Source organism: Mus caroli, chromosome 1 (assembly GCF_900094665.2).
Source record: "Mus caroli chromosome 1, CAROLI_EIJ_v1.1, whole genome shotgun sequence".
NCBI classification, from domain to species: domain Eukaryota; kingdom Metazoa; phylum Chordata; class Mammalia; order Rodentia; family Muridae; genus Mus; species Mus caroli.
In genome coordinates this window covers 6,060,892-6,078,764 of record NC_034570.1, presented here as the reverse complement: position 1 = coordinate 6,078,764, position 17,873 = coordinate 6,060,892, and the positions used below count along the sequence as shown (strand labels likewise).

Below are 17,873 nucleotides of genomic sequence, written 5' to 3'. Positions count from 1 at the left end.
GCCTGCCTCTGCCTCCCGAGTGCTGGGATTAAAGGCGTGCGCCACCACGCCCGGCTGTTTGTTTGTTTTTGAGACAGGGTTTGTTTGTGTAGCATGGTTGTCCTGGAACTTGCTCTGTAGACCTGTCTCTGCCTCCTGAGTGCTGGGATTAGAGTTGTGCGTGTGCCACCACTGCCCGGTGGATCACTGTCTTTTTATGGCTTACTTTCTTTTATAAATTCCAGATCTGTTTCTCAGGTTTGTCAACGTCCTATCTTGACTTTTCCTACTGTGTCTGTATCATGACAACGCTTGTTCCATCTTCATTTTTGCTTTTAATATTATTGTTAACTGCTTCAATTTCTTTAATTCTCAAATTTAAATTATGATAAAGGACTTTAGTCTACCTAAAGAATATCATTACTTTAGTATTGTTGTAAACCTGAGATATCCTCTAAGCACTCATGTTTGGGGTTGGATAGATTGTGGGCTTGGGCAAAGTATGTGGGTCCTGGGGGTTCCTACCTGATCAATGGAGGAACTCACATTAGGACAGAAGATTTAGGAGTTAGGACCTCTTAAGTTGTGGGAAGCCACATGTGCCATTGCAGGGTGGCACTGGCTTCTGCTGGCCACCACGCATACATAGGCAGTAAAGTTCTTTTGCCAAGATGAGGTTTTGAGAATTAACCAAAATTAACCAATCAGATGGGAGACAAGTTAACCAATCAGATGGGAGACAAGTTAACCAATCAGATGTAGGCATGCAAACGAGGTGAAAAGCATAACCCAAGCACAACCAATCCGGGTGTGAGACACGCCTCTCCTAGGCCTATATAAGTAGCACCAGTTCTGGGCTTGGGGTCACTTCGCCTCTGCAATCAAGCTCTCCCAATAAATGTGTACGGAAGGATCCTGTTGCAGAGTTGTTCTTGCTGGCCAGTCGGGCGTGCGCAAGATTAAGTAAGTGGACATTCCCTGAACAAATAGACTGTGTCCTCTGCCTCTTCCTGTCTCTCTCCCTCTGGTTCCTGTCTACCAAAGATGAGCTGTTTTTCTCTGCCATGGCATTCTGCCTCAGTACTGGCAGATAGCAATGGAACATGTAAATGATAGACTGCAATTGTGAGCAAAAATAAAGATTTTTATCCTTTGGATTGTTTCTCTTGAACACTTTTGACAGCAATGAAAACTCTGTCTAATGTGGCTATCTTTAAAATCCTTACCACAGAAATTACAACTTTCTGATGCAACCATATATGACGACCAGACACAGACATGGAATGTAAAAGGGACCCAGGTAGTGTCCTTTAGATGTAGACAGGAAAATGCCAGAAAGTGTGGTCAGTGTATGCATCATCACAGGATTTAAACATTAGCCCAGGGGTATGGAACACGGAGGACACTGCAGAAGGAACATTTCTAGCCTGAAATGAGCAGTGGTTCTTAGCTACAGGTCACATTAAAATCATGTAAGGAGTTTTTGTTTTGTTTCAAAACAAATTCTAATGCCCATCTCTATTCCTCAACTACTTAAAATAGAATTTTTGGAGGTGGTATACAACTTTTTTAAAGTATCTAATTTTTGAGACAAGGTTGACTTGCCTGATTTCAAGCCTGAATAACCAGGACTGTGTACTATTGACCTAAATATAGATAAAAAATTCACAACAAAAAATAGTGTTCAAATAGATTTACAGTCTAGTTTAATTTTAAACTTGGTACGAGGAAACAAGGAGATAAAACCTTATAACAGATGATGTGGAGACTGCATAGGAGAGACATCAACTTTCACTACACAATCCCACATAGAGACACTATCTCAAGGGCAGCTGGACAGGTAATCCCTTAGTGGGTAAGGACACTTGCCCAGCAACTTGGGTTCAATCCCTTGAACACATGTAAAGGTACAAAGAGACAATCAACACCACCAAGGTGCCCTCTGACACCCATGTGTGCTTTGTGGCATGCGCACTCCCCCACAACATGGACACACTGGGAAAAGACTCAACAATAACAACAAAAAAAAACAAAATATATTTCTAGAAAGAAAACAAAGAATTTTCACAACTTTCATGTAGGCAAAAATTTCTTAACTGAACCCAGAAAAGATGAAACAAGAGGAAATAACAAACCGGAAACAGAAATCCTCTAAATCGAAGTGACACAAATGTTATACAAGAGTGTTTACAGGGTATGTAGCTCAGCTGTAGAGGCTTTGTCTAGTACATACCAAGTCCTAGTATTGATCCCTATCACCAAAATGTTAAGATAGAGCAGTTTATTTATAATACTCTAAACATGCAAAACCATCATTGGGAGAAGAGTAATAACATAAACCCAGCAGAGGAGGCAGAGGCAGGCGAGTCTCAGTTCAAGGCCAGCCTGACCTACAAAGTGAGAGCTCCAGGCCAGCCAGGGTTACAGAGCACCCTGTCTCATGAACAGGAAAGTTAGTTCCGGTGATAAGTGGAAGAAAGACTGAGGTAAGTTTTCGGAGTGAGTGTGTGCTGGGTATTGCCCTTTCACATAGACAGTTGCCACCTGGGAAAGGGAGCCTCAGCTAAGGAACTGCCTCCATCAAATCGGTCTGTGGGCATGTCTGGCAAACATTCTCTTGATTAATGATTGATGTGGGAGGGTCCAGCCATTGTGGCCTGTGTCACACTGTGGGTCCTGGGTTGTACATGGAAGGCAGCTGAGCCAGACACAGAGAGCAAGTCAGATATCAGTGGTCTTTTTTGGTTCTGCTGTCAGTTTCTGGATTAGGTTCCTCCCTGAGCTCCTACCCTTACCTCTCAGTGGTGGAGTGTAACATGTAAGCTGAAATAAACCCTTTCTCCCAGTGAAGTGCTTTTGGGCCTAGTGTTTATCACAGCAATGTAAAGCAAATTAGAAAAATTTGTCAAAAACTTCTAGTTTGTTTTTTTGTTTTAATAATAATGACATTTGTCTCCATGGGGCTGGAGAGATGGCTCAGCGGTTAAGAGCATTGGTTGCTTTTCCAAATGTTCTAGTTCAATTCCCAGCAACCATATGGTACTCACACCCATCTATAATGGAATCCGATACCTTTTCTGGTGTGCAGGAATACATGCAGGCAAAGCACTAATATATATAAACAAACCTTAAAAATAGTAGTGACAAGATCTGGTTATTTCACTATATATAAATTTTATCTAACACCAAAAGTTCCCAATTCTAAGCCAGGTGGTGGTGGTGCATGCCTTAAGTCTTAGCATTCAGGGGGCAGAAGCTGGCAGATCTCTGAGTTTGAGGCCAGCCTGTTCTACAGAGCTAGTTCCAGGACAGCCAGAGCTTCATAGTGAGACCCTGTAAAAAGAAGTTTTCAACTTTATTAGTACTAATCTATTTAAATGCTTTAGTACTCAGATGCATTTTTTATAATCACAGTAATATTAGGAGGAAGAATTTATACAATTTTGTGAGCAATATAAAATTTGAAAACTTCATGGCAAACACCTTACCTGTCTACAAGCAGAGTGTCACTGGTTATAACTAAAATATCCAAGCAGTCTTCTCGTTCCCTGTTGCAGTCCCTTGTCTGTACTAGACTCATCAACAAACAAAGTTTGAGCAAATTGTAAGTCCCAGGAGGAACAATCTGTGATGCAAAGATATTGGCCAGTATTGCTGTGAATTTCCAGCACGAGCTCGAAGTCAAGGAGAGGAGACACCTAAAGTTGTCACTAATTCCTGAAGGAACTGAAAAAAAATAAAAAGGACAGGTATTTGATTCCTTTATTCAAAATAATTTCAAAATATAGTTCTTGTAATGTACCATACTCAAATTTTATGATATTATGATTGGTGAAATGCTTGCCCATCATTTCTTACCCCAGTTACCTCACACCCCCACATGAATGAGTTGTGAGCTGAAAGCCAATCATCTGTTCTCCTCTGCAGTCATGTGTGAGGCAGCAGGGATGAGGCTTCAATACAGCTGTCTTTGCTCCTATCAGGAAGTACCCAGGGTGCTGTGGTTGAAGGATTTGTATTTTCCTACTCTGAAATAACTGCACTATGCCACACTGTAGTAGTCTAAATGTTCTCCACCCTGATTCTATCCAGCTCCTAAGAAAGGTGAATGTCAGAGGAGAAGCTGTGTGTGATAGCTCTGCTAGCCTCTGGGCAGTGCTCACGCCCAGATCTAGGAAGGCTTATTGTAGTCTAACACTTGATCCTAGAGTTCAACATAAGAAAGCAGACTTTCCACCTGCATATAAGCTGTGTTCTGATAACAAGCAAGTAAGTCATGAAGTACTTCACAATACATAAAAATGGTCACCAAACTGTTCGTTTATGTTGCTTGCTTTCTTCAACAGTCTCCTTCTTTTTAAAAGTCTTTTCAAGATCAGCTGAAGTATCTAGAATTCACTTGCATTTAGTTTCAAGTTGGGCTGGATGGTGGTGGTACATGAGACAGAAAGAGGCAGGCTATTCTATGTGAACTGGAGGCCAGCCTGGTCTACAGAGCAAGTTCCAGGACAGCCATGGCTACAACACAGAGAAACCCTGTCTCAAAAAACAAAAAACAAACAAACAGAAAGGTTGGAGCTGTAGAGATGGCTCAGCAGGTAAGAGCACTAACCTGGTCCTGAGTTTAAATCCCAGAAACCACACGATGGCTCACAATCACCAGTAATGAGATCTGACACCCTCTTCTGGTACGGAGCAAGCAGGGACAGAGAGCGGAGTTGACCAGAGTAAGCAGGGCCAACCGGAGCAAGCAAAGGTCCTAAAAATTCAATTCCCAACAACCACAAGAAGGCTCACAACCATCTGTACATCTATAGTGTACTCATATACATTAAAAAAAAAAACTTTAAAAAAAAAGGGTGGTATTTTCATCCCCTTGCCTTTTTCTGATCTCCTCTTCAGACCACAGCAGTTACTATGAATTGCCTTAGCCAGAAAACAAATCTATTAACTCTTGTTTTCTATTTTGGTTTTTCGAGACAGGGTTTCCACCACTGCCTGGCTTTGCTTTTTTTTTTTTTTGATTTTTTCTGTTTTTTGTTTTGTTTGTTTGTTTGTTTGTTTCTCTTTTGGTCTATTAACTCTTGGAACCCCAAAAGATTTCTGGCTTCTTACTGTACCCCAGGTTGACTTCCTGCCTCTGTGACAAAGCCATAGGCTTAAGTTTGTACCACCATGCTCAGAAAAATGTCAGAAACATTTCTCTCATTGTTAACCTACAAAAAGTCAACATAAGATTTAGTTCCAGAAAGAGGTCTTCAATTACACCAAGACTGTAAACATCTTGTTTAGTAGCAGGGACTGCTTCATTGGCTAGTTTTGTGGTTTTTATTTGGAGGTTGAGCCTTGCTAAAATAACCCCGGGCTGAGCAGCAACTCATTACACAGCTCAAGCTGGTGTCAAGCTTTGCCCCTCCTGCCTCAGCCTCCCAAGTGCTAGTGTGCCACCACACCAGGCTTAGTGGCCATCTGACTGGCCACTACCATGCGAGTTAGGAGTAGACAGCCTGGCCTTCTGCTTCACTATGTTTCTATTGCTTAGGAGAGGGCCTCGCACAAAGGCAAACAACACTGTTTGCTAAACAGATGGACTTACATATGTTAAAATACATGGGTTTTCTTACCTTTTGCTGTGTAGGGAGTGATACTATTTGCTTCTACACAGAGAGCAGTTTGTGAAGTTTTGACACAGACTGGAATTCCAATAATTTTATATTCATTTCCTATTTTCATCTTATTCACTAGTTCATCTATGTTTATTAAACACAAAAGAAAATAGCATTCACTAAATGAAACTGCATATCATATCTGGTTCAAAGATCTGGAACAAGTGACAACTCAGTAGTTGAGTTAGTAGTGAAGTGTTAACCTTTATTTAATACAGTACCCATGGGGGCTGGAGAGATGGCTCAGAGGTTAAGAGCACTGACTGCTCTTCCAAAGGTCCTGAGTTCAAATCCCAGCAACCACATGGTGGCTCACAACCATCGGTGATGAGATCTGATGCCCTCTTCTAGTGTGTCTAAAGACAGCTACAGTGTACTTACATATAAAAATAAATAAATCTTTGGGCTAGAGTGAGCGGGGCTGGAGCGAGCAGAGGTCCACATGATGGCTCACAACCATCTGTACAGCTACAGTGTACTCATATACATTAAATAAATAAATAAATAAATAAATAAATCTTTTAAAAAATTACAGTATCCATATGCAATGGCACCAATAATGGAAACCAAGGCCATTATATAGCTAACATATGTTGATATTTATAGGCAAGTAAGCTTCAAGAGGCATGGGGAATAGCAACTAGGATAATTAAATATTCACCTATAATGCTGTCAAGAGGAAAAATACCATTCCATATAAGACAGAACATATTTCAATTAAATGCTAAAGAATGTTAATAAACATCATGTAAGTCACATTATTTATCTAGAAAATTAAGTAATTTTAAAATTACTAACTGGATATTTCCACCTGTACGTTTTTCATGGAAAACCAAGAGAGCAAGCAATCTCTGTGGGGCCAAGTCATTGTAAGAGGAAAAACTGAATGCACATCTAGTCTAAGACACCCTTTCATGCTAGGCCATGTTCTTCTCACACATGCAGACTGGGATAAGCCTTTAAACTCCATCAAGTGTGTATGTGTGCTGTATGTATGGTATGTGTGTGTGCATGTTGGCTGTGAGAGTACAACTTTCAGGAATCAGTTCTCTTCTTTGACCATGTGGGTTACAGTAATCAACTCAGGCTGTCAGGCTTGGCAGCAAGCATTTTTACCTGACAGCACATCTTATTAGCCCTCCAAGTTTATTTATTTATTTATTTATATATTTTTTCGAGACAAGGTTTCTCTGTGTATCCCTGGCTGTCCTGGAACTCAGAAATCCGCCTGCCTCTGCCTCCCGAGTGCTGGGATCAAAGGCGTGCGCCACCATGCCTGGCCCAAGTTTATTTTTAAAGTCTAATTAAGGGCTTAGAAAGAGGCTCAGTGAGCACAGTACCTGCCATGCTCTTTACTGAGCTCTGCCTAGTTTCCTCATGCCCACAGGAGATGCTGAGCATGGCAGATCACACCTGTGACCTCAGTGCTAAGTGGTGTGGGGGGCCAGGCCAGGCCTTGGAGCTCAGGGGACAGCGAGCCTAGCCTGAAGGAAAGCACCACAGTCATGCTGTGAGAGAGACCTTGTCTCAACAACAGGGCTGAGAGAGATCTATAAGACACTCAACATTGACCTCTACATGCACACAGAGACAAGTACACATCTCTCTCTCTCTCTCTCTCTCTCTCTCACACACACACACACACACACACACACACACACTCTCTCTCTCTCTCTTCATGTCCCTGTCTCTCCTCTCTCTCCTGAATACAAGCACTGAGTTTCAAGACAAACAGTGAAACAGCACAACACTTAAAGGTTGTAGAATTACAGCAGCCATCTCTCTAAGTGAATGCTTTTATTACTAATTTTTTAATTATTTATTTTATGTATGTGAGTACACTGTTGCTATCTTCAGACACACCAGAAGATGACATCGGATCTCATTACGGATGGTTGTGAGCCACCACGTGGTTGCTGGGAATTGAACTCAGGACCTCTGAAAGAGCAGCCAGTGCTCTTAACTGCTGAGCCATCTTTCCAGCCTCTAAGTGAATACTTTTTTTTTTTTTTTTTTGGTTTTTCGAGACAGAGTTTCTCTGTGTAGCCCTGGCTGTCCTGGCACTCACTTTGTAGACCAGGCTGGCCTTGAACTCAGAAATCCACCTGCCTCTGCCTCCCGAGTGCTGGGATTAAAGGCGTGCGCCACCACGCCCGGCACTAAGTGAATACTTTTAATTTCTCAAATTTCAGTCCACAGGAAAAGACAAATGTGCATTGTTGCCACAGCTCTAACTTCTTTCTTAGGCACCTGATCCTGTAAGTGATGCCCCACTCCATGGCAATCACTTGTCTCCTTGTACTTACCCATCAGTTCTCCACAGTCACAGGTGTCAGTCTCATCTTTAAGAGACTCTTACTCTGTGCAGCAAAATCCCCAAATCTCTTTTTCATCATGTTCATATACTAATAATTTTTTTTTTTTGATATTGGGCCTCACTGTGTAAATCTGGCTGGCCTTGATCTTACAGAGTGCCTCTAATGCTGGAATGAATGAAGCATGCACTATCACACCCAGCCTGTATGCTAATATTAACAAACAACAAGGTACAACACACACACACACACAGAGAGAGAGAGAGAGAGAGAGAGAAAGAGAGGATGAGAATAATGTGACATTATTACTATAAACGGCAATTCCAGATAAAGATAACTTTCCCTGTGTAAGCTGTCAGGACACTTTACAATATGTTAGCAATTTGTTTCAAATTCAAACAGAACTTTACATACCTCTTAGGAAAATACCAAGTGATTGAAACCTAAATGGCTGGCTTTTAGAGTCTCCTTGAAAAGCATGAAACATTTTTGTGGTGATTATTTCAACTATCTGTTTATCTTAAGGTAAAGAACAAAAAAATGTTAATAGAATCCATATTCAGATTAAGTCTCCTATTAAAATACAAGAGACTATTTGAAAGTTATCACAAAATGTAAATGCATTTTTTTTTACCACCAAGTACTCTAAATTTTCTGTCTTCTTGAAGTGAAGATGAACAGAGACTGCATAAAAAGTCATTTCTTACTGTTGCAGATTCTGTAGCTCCAGGCACATGGACTCTTACATACTGAAATCCTGAAAGAAAACAGCGCTGAGCTCAGCCTCTCTCAGATTGGCTATTTTTCAACCATTTACTATTATCAGTTAGTGTGTATTGCTTGCCTTGTTTGTTTGTTTGTACAGGTATCACTGTGTAGCCCAGGCTAGCCTTGAACCCTCCATCCTCCTGCTTCAGCTTCCCAAGTGTTGGCAACATGACTGTTTCCTCTCGGGCACTATGCTAAGGCATTGGTGACATGGATACTTAAATACACAATTTCTGTATGTGGCGTCATTAACAGAGAGCTCAGAGAGGAGAGAGGAAGCTTCATCCAGCTCAACCAACCTTGAGAATCAATGGAGAAGCAGGCTGGCTAGGTTAGATCTTAAGCACAGAGGAAACTGCATGAGCAAACAGATCTCATTTTGTTCTGTCTCATTTGATATGTCCTTTTCCAGGACAACATCAACACTTATGAAGCTGTGGAGTGCAGGGAAGATCGTTTCAAGATGATGCACAGTAAACTAATGAATTTTAGGAGACACTAATAAATGCTTGATTAGCCACCAATTGCAGAGATGGTTTGAGATGAAACAGCTTGTTTTTTTAATTTCCCATTTGAACACTGACCTTTTGAAAAAGGACACACTTCATCTGAACACAAGAACCTTGCACCTTGAGTGTACTTGGTTATAGTTGTCATTGCAATCACAATCCCTTGCATCATATAAAATCTCTGAGATGCATAATTAAGTGGAAATTCACAAAGATCAAGACTATAGCTTGGCAGGGCTGGTAAATGTGTTAACTTCAGCACAATATTGATCTGAGAAGAACACAAAAAACACATTAGTAAAAGTTGCAATCCAATTTGACTTGCCTTTTTATATAGTAAGAATACTATATATATTAAGAATATGTTATTGTTGCTATGAATCAAATATTAAGCCAGAGAAAAACATAAAATCCTATAACATCTTAATTAAAAATACCACAATGAGCTCCTTAAAAAATACACATTTTCTGAACCACAATAAAAACTAATGTGAACCCCAATAGCATTGGACACTTTAGTGCTCAAACTGTAATCTCAAAATATCAATTGACATTAAAAGGAGTCAGAGCTCTTGAGGGGGAAAGTAATGATTCCAAGTCTGGGACTGAAAATATAGGAGATGGCATTGGGGCATCTAATTGTTTTAAAAGATATACTTATTACGTCATAGCATGCAATACATGTGAAGGTTAGAAGACAAACTGTGAGGATCAGTTCTCTCCTTCCGCCATGTGGCGGTAAGGGATCAAATTAAAGCAGTCAGGCATGGAAGCAAGTGCCTTCCCTGCAGATACAGTGAAGAGCTCATGCAATTCTCTTGTTAAAAAAAAAAAAGAGAAAGAAAGAAATATTGGGCATCATTACAGGTTACTACCCGTTTTCAAGTTATTACCCTTCAAAGCCTTAAAAGGAAAATAATCAAATATTTATCCCACATTTCCCAAACAAATTGTATTTTAGAGTAACCAAATAAATAATGATAAATAATAATTTATTTTAATTTTCATTTATGAATGTTAGAGATTAAAATCAGAGTTTTGCCCATGCTAGGCAAATGTTCTCCTATCCAGCTATATCCCCAGATGAGACAATTTATTTTATAGAGTAATTTCAGATAAATCAGAGAGGGTGGCAAAATGAGAAAAATATAAAATTATAACTGCTAATGAAATGATAGACTGTAGGTATTCTAAAACCATCAGGTGAAAATTGATATGAAACTGTATAATTAATGTAGGGATCAGAACAATAGCAACTGACATCACAAAGGCACCATTATATCCCTTATGATATTGAATGTATAATATGTAGCATTATATAATGTGTTGTTAAAATGCGTTGAATCTAGACCTAAGCCTCCAGAGTCAAGCCTTATTTTAGACATACAGGATACAGAAAAATAACATGTTATCATAAATAAGTAATTAGATGGATGCACTGGCATAATATCTTACAGGATAATTAACCAGTTTTTTTTTTTTTTTTTAATCAATGGTATAAAAAAGGAAGGCGTGGGGCTAGCACCAGACTGGAGAACTGGAGAAGCCTCAGCGAGCAATACAAAAGTACTACTGCTCTGCTCTGAAGATAACCTTAAACCTTCCTGTTTCTGCCTCCTAAGTGATGGGATTATAGGGCATGCACTACCTCATGCATACCTTGGTCCTGGCTCGAGGGAAAACCCCCCAAAAAGTTAAAAAATATTGAAAAAATTAAAATATGGACTGGATATTAAATGATATCAAGAAAATACCACTGGTTTGTAAATGATGATATTGTGATTATATAAGAACACAACACAACAGTTTTTAGAAGTTGATCTTGATTGAAGGAATGACCATCCAGAGACTTGTCTCACCTGGGGATCTATCCCATTAACTCACCCAGACACTATTGTGGATAACCAAACCCAGACACTATTGTGGATACCAACAAGAGGTTGCTGACAGAAGCCTGATAAAGCTGTCTCCTGAGAGGCTCTGCCAGTGCCTGACAAATACAGAAGTGAATGCTCACAGCCATCCATTGGATGGATGGAACACAGGGTCCCCAATGAAGGAGCTAGAGAAAGTACCCAAGAAGCTGAAGGGGTTTGCAGCCCCATAGGAGGAACAACAATATGAACTAACCAGTACTCCCAGAGCTCCCTGGGACTAAACCACTAATCAAAAAAAACACATGGTGGGACTCACGGCTCTAGCTGCATATGTAGCAGAGGATGGCCTAGTTGATCATCAGTGGAAGGAGAGGCCCTTGGTCCTGTGAAGGTTCTGTGCCCCAGTATAGGGGAATGCCAGGGCCAGGAAGCCAGGAGTGGGTGGGTTGAGGAGCAGGGGGAGGGGAGAGAGGATAGGGAATTTTCAGAGGGGAAACTAGGAAAGGGGATAACATTTGAAATGTAAATAAAGAAAATATATAATAAAAAAGGGGGGGGGGCTGGAGAGATGGCTCAGTTAAGAGCAATGACTGCACTTCCGAAGGTCCTGAGTTCAAATCCCACAACTACATGGTGGCTCATAACCATCTGTAATGAGATCTGATGCCCTCTTCTGGTGTGTCTAAAGACGGCTACAGTGTACTTACATATAAAAATAAATTAATTAAAAAAAAAGATGTGGGGAAAAGAAGTTGATCCTGAAGTATATATATGGGGTGAGATAACAGAGCATCTGGGATGTGCTTTAAAATATTCCAGATAAATATAGATGATGCATATACATTGCATCACTGAGCTTGAATGATAGATATACAGAAGTCAATTGTATAAAATCTTTACTTTTGGATACATTTGAAATGGTTATTATAAAAGCATTTATTCTTAAAAGTGATAATATGGGCAAAAATGAAACATATTAAGGTGTTTGTGTTAATGCTGGCTGTCAATTTGGATTCAGTAGCACCTTGGAATTAATACAGTACCCTGGTAAATGTGTTGTTGGGGGTGTTTTCAGAGATGATTAACCATGGGAAGCTCACCTACCCTGAACACTGACAGCTATGGGAGGCAGACCTGCCCTGAAAGAGCACAGCACTGAAGCATATCCCTTCTCCTTTAACTAGTTTCTGTCAGATATGTTGATACAGCATTGGAGCTCTGACTGACGACCTCACCTGAGTTCTATCCCCTGAGCCCATGTGGTGGAAGAGGAAAACATAGAGACAACCATTGTCCTCTGTAGGCTCTGGTGGAATAAGCATGACCACCCCTCAAATAAAAATGTTAAGTAAGAAAAAAATCTGACTTAGAAAATAGTAAATTGGACTTTGTAAAATGTATTCTACTCTTTAGTTTTTAACTTATTACTGTAAAAACAGTATTGTATGTTATTTGGAAAATTTGTACTTCAGTCTTGAAAACTTAAAGTTAATTAAAACTTACTTGAGTTTCAGTCTGTAACTGTCCAATTAATGAGAGAGTCTTCACAGCAACAAAGCAGACCTGTGATGTCAAACAAGCAAACACATTACCAAGATTTCCGTGTGATATGGAAATCATTTCTTCTTTAACTTACTGATTGAAAAACTCGAGCAGCTTTTAAGGGATGGTGTAAAATGTGATTTCCAAGTTCAGCATCTAATTCAACAACGTCACAGGGGTTTATTAGAATACTGAACCGATAGACAGCATAACTTTGCTTTGAATCTGTGAAGATATAAGTGTGAATAACAGGATGATTGTGTGCACACTTGTCTGAGGGCTCCTGACTGACACACCATTGCTCACCCCCTCGCTGACATACCATTGTAGGACTTGCAGTCGTCTATAAACTTTTGGAGGCCTCCACTTCTGTCGAGATAGACAAGGGCTGCCTCTTTCATCTGCAGAGTCTCCATTTTCTCCTTGGTGGTAATCTCTATTAGTAGAACATTAACCACAGCTGGTGGTAAAGATTAAAGTGATGAGACTCAGATAAAGAATGAAGAACAAAATAAAGTTTACTTTTGAAGACCACTAAGAAAACTTACAAATCATTAAAACATAAAATTGACACTGTCTCGAAAAACCATGAACAAACAAACAAACAAACAAACAACAACAACAAAACATAAAATTGAGGATGCAACTAGGTAACCCTTCTAATTGAAAGAGAAACGAAACCTAGCTATTGATTGAACCCTGACTCACACCTCCATCCCCAGATAACACTTTAATCACACTTAGCAGGATGCTCAAAATGTCTCTCTAGGGCAGGCACTCCTAAAAATGCAACCTGAAACTAATAATTTTAAATGATAGTCCCGATGTAAGCCTAGGCTGAAGGATGAACGTCATATAAACTGTCTCATCAATCCAGTTTGGGATAGCAAGATGACTCATTGGGTAAAGAAGCCAAGTCTCATGAGGGAGTTTGACCCCTGGGACCCACATAGTGGAAGAAATCAACTTCACCAAGTTGTCCTTTGATTGCCCCCAGCTCCCTGCTCACTGCTCGAGGACACACACACACACACACACAGAGAAAAAAGTAAATGTGGTCCTATGAGCACTAAATTGAAAAACCTGAGAAATGGTTTTTGGCCCAGCATTTGTTGGGGATATTGATTGGCCTCTCTTGCCCCAATATCTTTAGCTGACAAAGACAAAGGTATTAAACAATTAAGCCCTCTTTCCATTTTAAATCTTTGCCAGTGTCAAATATAGAACATTATACTGTAGAGGTGGAGAGGGGAATATAAAATGTTCACTTGAGCAGAAAATATTAGAACCAAGATATGTCATGCAATCATTGTGATATTATTAGGAATGATATGATTAAGATTGGACCCTGTCTTTAAGAAATCCAACTTAGAGAGGTCAGAAATAATGACTAACACATTATTGAAACATTATCAGCTATTATTATCTATAATTTATTGGCTACCTTACTTTCCCTAGGCACCAGTAATGCAAAGATGAGCAAAACACAGTGTCTATCCTTTAAAGAGCACAGCGTGTAAATCAGCTATGCGAACAACTATATGATAACTTGTAATAGGAATATGAACAGGTTAGTGGCCATAGAACACGATAAGTGAAAAGCTTCATAAAATTGGGCTCATTATCATGTATTTTTCTACTGCTTTGGACTCTTTTGGTTGATGACAGAAGGTAACAAGGCAGCCATGCATTCCACTTCAAAGGGATAAATAAAGTGAGTTTATTTCTGTGTGGCTCTAAGTACAATAATGCTATTCTAGCTTGCTTGTCCAGCATGCACAAGGCTGGGCTCAGTCCCAGCACCACCTAAATAAATAAATAAATAAATTTTGTTTTTAGTAGGTGAATATTTCTATAATGGGAGAGTTTTCCAAAGATACCGGCTAACACCCCCATTATGAGTCATATATCACTGATTTTATCCACCCATACCTATAGTTCAGGATACTTTGCATAGAAAAGTAAGTGGCTACCCTTTTGTTATTATATCGGGGTCAAAATTAATAATTTTGAAGGTTGACATTGTTAGAATATCAGCTTTTTGCTAGGTATGCTCATGGACACATTTAATCCCAATGATCAGGAAGCAGAGGCACACAGGTCCCTGAGGTCTAGGTTAGCCTGGTCTGCAGATGGAGGACAGCCATTGAATCTGTGTCTCAAAACAAAACAAAGCCAAACCACCACCACCACCACCACCACCACCACCACCACCACCACCAAGAACAAAAACAGGTTTCTGAAGTTGGAGGACATTGAGTGAAATGGTTGTGTAAATTTAGAATAAGTTTTTGAAGTGCAAAATAATTATATAAGGAAAGAGAAGTTTACAAAGTTTTTGAAAACATAATCGTCCATTTTTTTCTTAAATTATATTTTGGAAATTAGCTCCTTCATGTTGCCTGTGTGAAGAATGCTTTGAAACTGAACAGCCAATTATCAGTTTTCAACTAGTGTTGTATTTCTAAGAGATGGATGGACCAGCCCAGGGTATTTGGAACAAAATGGAATGGAGGAGATAATTCTAGAATTTTAAAGACTCTAATTCTGGGCTTGATGACCAACCTGTACCACACAGAGAGGAAAAAATTCAGTCGAGGCCAGGTCATGGTTGCAGACATTCAGTAGGTTGGCCAGACTGAGTTCAAAGTTAGTCTCTGGCAGACAAGTGGTGGCACACAGCCTTGATCCCAGCACTCAGGAGGCAGAGGCAGGAATATCGCTGTGAGCTCCATGATGGGAAGGGCTCTGCAAAGAAACCAAGTCTCGAAAAACAAAACAAAACAAAACAAAACAAAACAAAACAAAACAAAACAAAACAAAACGGTAGTCTTGGTAGCCTTGGACTACACAATGAGCTCTAGAGTAGCCTGAGTTGCATAACAGAGCCCTGTCTAGAAATCAAAGTTTGTCTTGCCCAAGGCTGGGCTTCATCACAGCACTGCCAAACAAGTGAATTCTCATTTATCAGGTGCGTGTGCCGCAGACTCTTGAAAGTCAGCTAGGCAGGAAAGGACACAGAAGTTGAGTCTGGAGTTCAGGGCCTTCCAAAGATGGGCATAGAGCCCAACTGTCTGCCCCAAATTGTCATGCTGGGCAGTAATGGCACGCGCCAACTCAGGAGGCAGAGAGGCAGGAGCATCTCTGGGTTTGAGGTCAGCCTGGTCTACAGAGCAAGTTCCAGGACGGACGGACGGACGGACTGACTGACGGACTGACAGACAGACAGATAGACAGACAGACAGACAGTCTTGGGAATGAACGCATTTGCAAGTAGGGGATAACGAGGAGAAAAGGACACAGAACAGGCCACGGGAATAATTCAAGTTTTCCCTTCTGTCAGCGCTGAGGGAACCCTGAGGAGATGCGGAGACCAAGGCCCAAACACCTCAGGACTCAGCCACTCGAGCGAACCCGCTTGGCTCGCCGGCCCGCAGCTCCTCAGGAGACTCCAGTGCCCTCGACCCGGCCATGTTGCCACCTCTGGAATAAGACCCACCTGCACTGCAGGACCCGCGTGGGCTACAGAGGGCCTCCTGCGCACGCGCACTCTCCCAACTGTCGGCTGGCGCGCGCGGGGTCTGCCGGGACCTCAGCCCTTCTGTCACCAGGGCAACCAGTCTCACCTATATAGTGCTGTTTGCAAGGCAAAGAGATACTTTTGCTTTTGCTGTTATCTAATCCAAGACAATATCTGTATGAAAAAAATTTCAATTTCTGCCGGTGGAAATGCGAAATAGCGTCGTAAACTTCGGAAACTGTGATAACCTCTCAAAAGGCTAATTCCAAGAGAATTGAAAATATGCATCCACAGAAAATCTTGTATATGTAAATTCATACTATTACTCAAAATTGCCCCGAAGTGAATGTCTTGACTTCCAACTAGCGTCAAACAGCTGTGGTATAGCAACACAAGACAACACGATATCCCCTTGAATTAAAAAGAGAATTAAGGGATAGCACAATACTATGGCTTTTGAGTGCACTGTGCAAGAGGAAAGGCACAAAGTCATATGTTGTATGTTGCCATTCATGTATGAAATAGGATAGGCAAACATGAATACAAATTTATGACTACCTAGGGCTTGGTAAGGCAGTGAAAAGTGACTGATAATGAGTAGGGGACTTCCCCCCTAAAATGTGGTAAAATAACACATAACAAAATGTACCATTTTAGCCATTCTTGAGTTGAATGTCATAGAACTGTAACACTACTTCCAGTACATAATCATCTCCCCCTAACTCTGTACCATTTAGTGATTCCCTAAGTTCCTGGCAATAACCATTCTGTCTTCTTAAAATTAGCTACTCCAGAACTCATAAATGGAACAAATACAGCATTTATTGTCTTGTGCCTTTTATTCTACTTCATAAAATGTCCTTAAGGCTCATCCATGTTGTAGGATGTTAGAATAGTCTTCATTTGTAGTATTCCATTCCATGGATTCTCTTCTTGGTGCTGGGGACTGACACTGAACCTCCAGGTCCCATCGGTTGTTTGTGAGGTAATGGAGATATCCTAAAGTTGAATGAAGTTCTGAAGAAAGCCTGTCATTTGTTGATTTTGAGACAGGGTCTTTCTACTATAACCCAGGATAGCCTTACATTTACCTTGTAATCCAGGCTGGCTCTGAACTCAGTTCATAGCATAGGCAAGTCTTCAATTCACAATTTTGCCTCAGCTTCCAAGTATATTTAGGTACTTATAGGTACATTTCACGATATCAGGCATTTTTAAATGGATGAATTCTATAGTATAAGAATTAAAGATCATAGAAGTTTTACCAAACAACAAAAGCACTAAAATTTGGATTAGCTCAAGTGTACTACTTGGCAAAGTAGGCCTTCTTCCTCTTCAGGGGTAAAGGTTTCAGTTAGGAAATCACTATGTAACATTGCCCCACAGCTGTATGCCACATGTACCACCAGCACGTTTTCCCTTTTGTATTTTTGTGTTGACTCTGGTTGTTTGATGACTTAGTAAACATGACAACACAGCCATGTCTTTTGACACTTTGATTCCAAATTTGGAGGACAGTTTTTGTTGTTGTTGTTGTTGTTGTTGTTGTTGTTGTTGTTTTAAATCTAAGTGAAAAGCAAAGCAATTAAAGTTATGACTCCAGCAGTCAATGACAGCTGACACATGCACAATGTGTCACATGTCACATTGTCACCCACTGCTGCTTTCATGTCACTAGGAATCACAACAGTCATTAT

General features: G+C 40.4%; 1 protein-coding gene across 2 annotated transcripts in view; it reads right to left on the bottom strand.

The window, feature by feature from the left end:
- The window catches only part of Mcmdc2 (minichromosome maintenance domain containing 2), a 35,719-nt gene extending 19,555 nt beyond the window's left edge, over positions 1–16,164 (bottom strand). Inside the window, exons 1-9 of one of the 2 annotated variants that reach the window (XM_021163400.2) lie at positions 16,045–16,164; positions 12,979–13,116; positions 12,751–12,881; positions 12,618–12,677; positions 9,313–9,508; positions 8,595–8,717; positions 8,375–8,479; positions 5,604–5,729; positions 3,468–3,705 (exon numbers count right to left, since the gene is read on the bottom strand). In XM_021163400.2, coding sequence (XP_021019059.1) covers positions 3,468–3,705; positions 5,604–5,729; positions 8,375–8,479; positions 8,595–8,717; positions 9,313–9,508; positions 12,618–12,677; positions 12,751–12,881; positions 12,979–13,072 — 1,073 coding nt within the window. In that variant the 5' untranslated portion in view covers positions 13,073–13,116; positions 16,045–16,164. Of the gene's footprint in view, positions 1–3,467; positions 3,706–5,603; positions 5,730–8,374; positions 8,480–8,594; positions 8,718–9,312; positions 9,509–12,617; positions 12,678–12,750; positions 12,882–12,978; positions 13,232–16,044 lie in introns of those variants that run through there. The other variant, XM_029484027.1, reaches the window with a different exon arrangement.
- Positions 16,165–17,873: the final 1,709 nt, after the last annotated feature.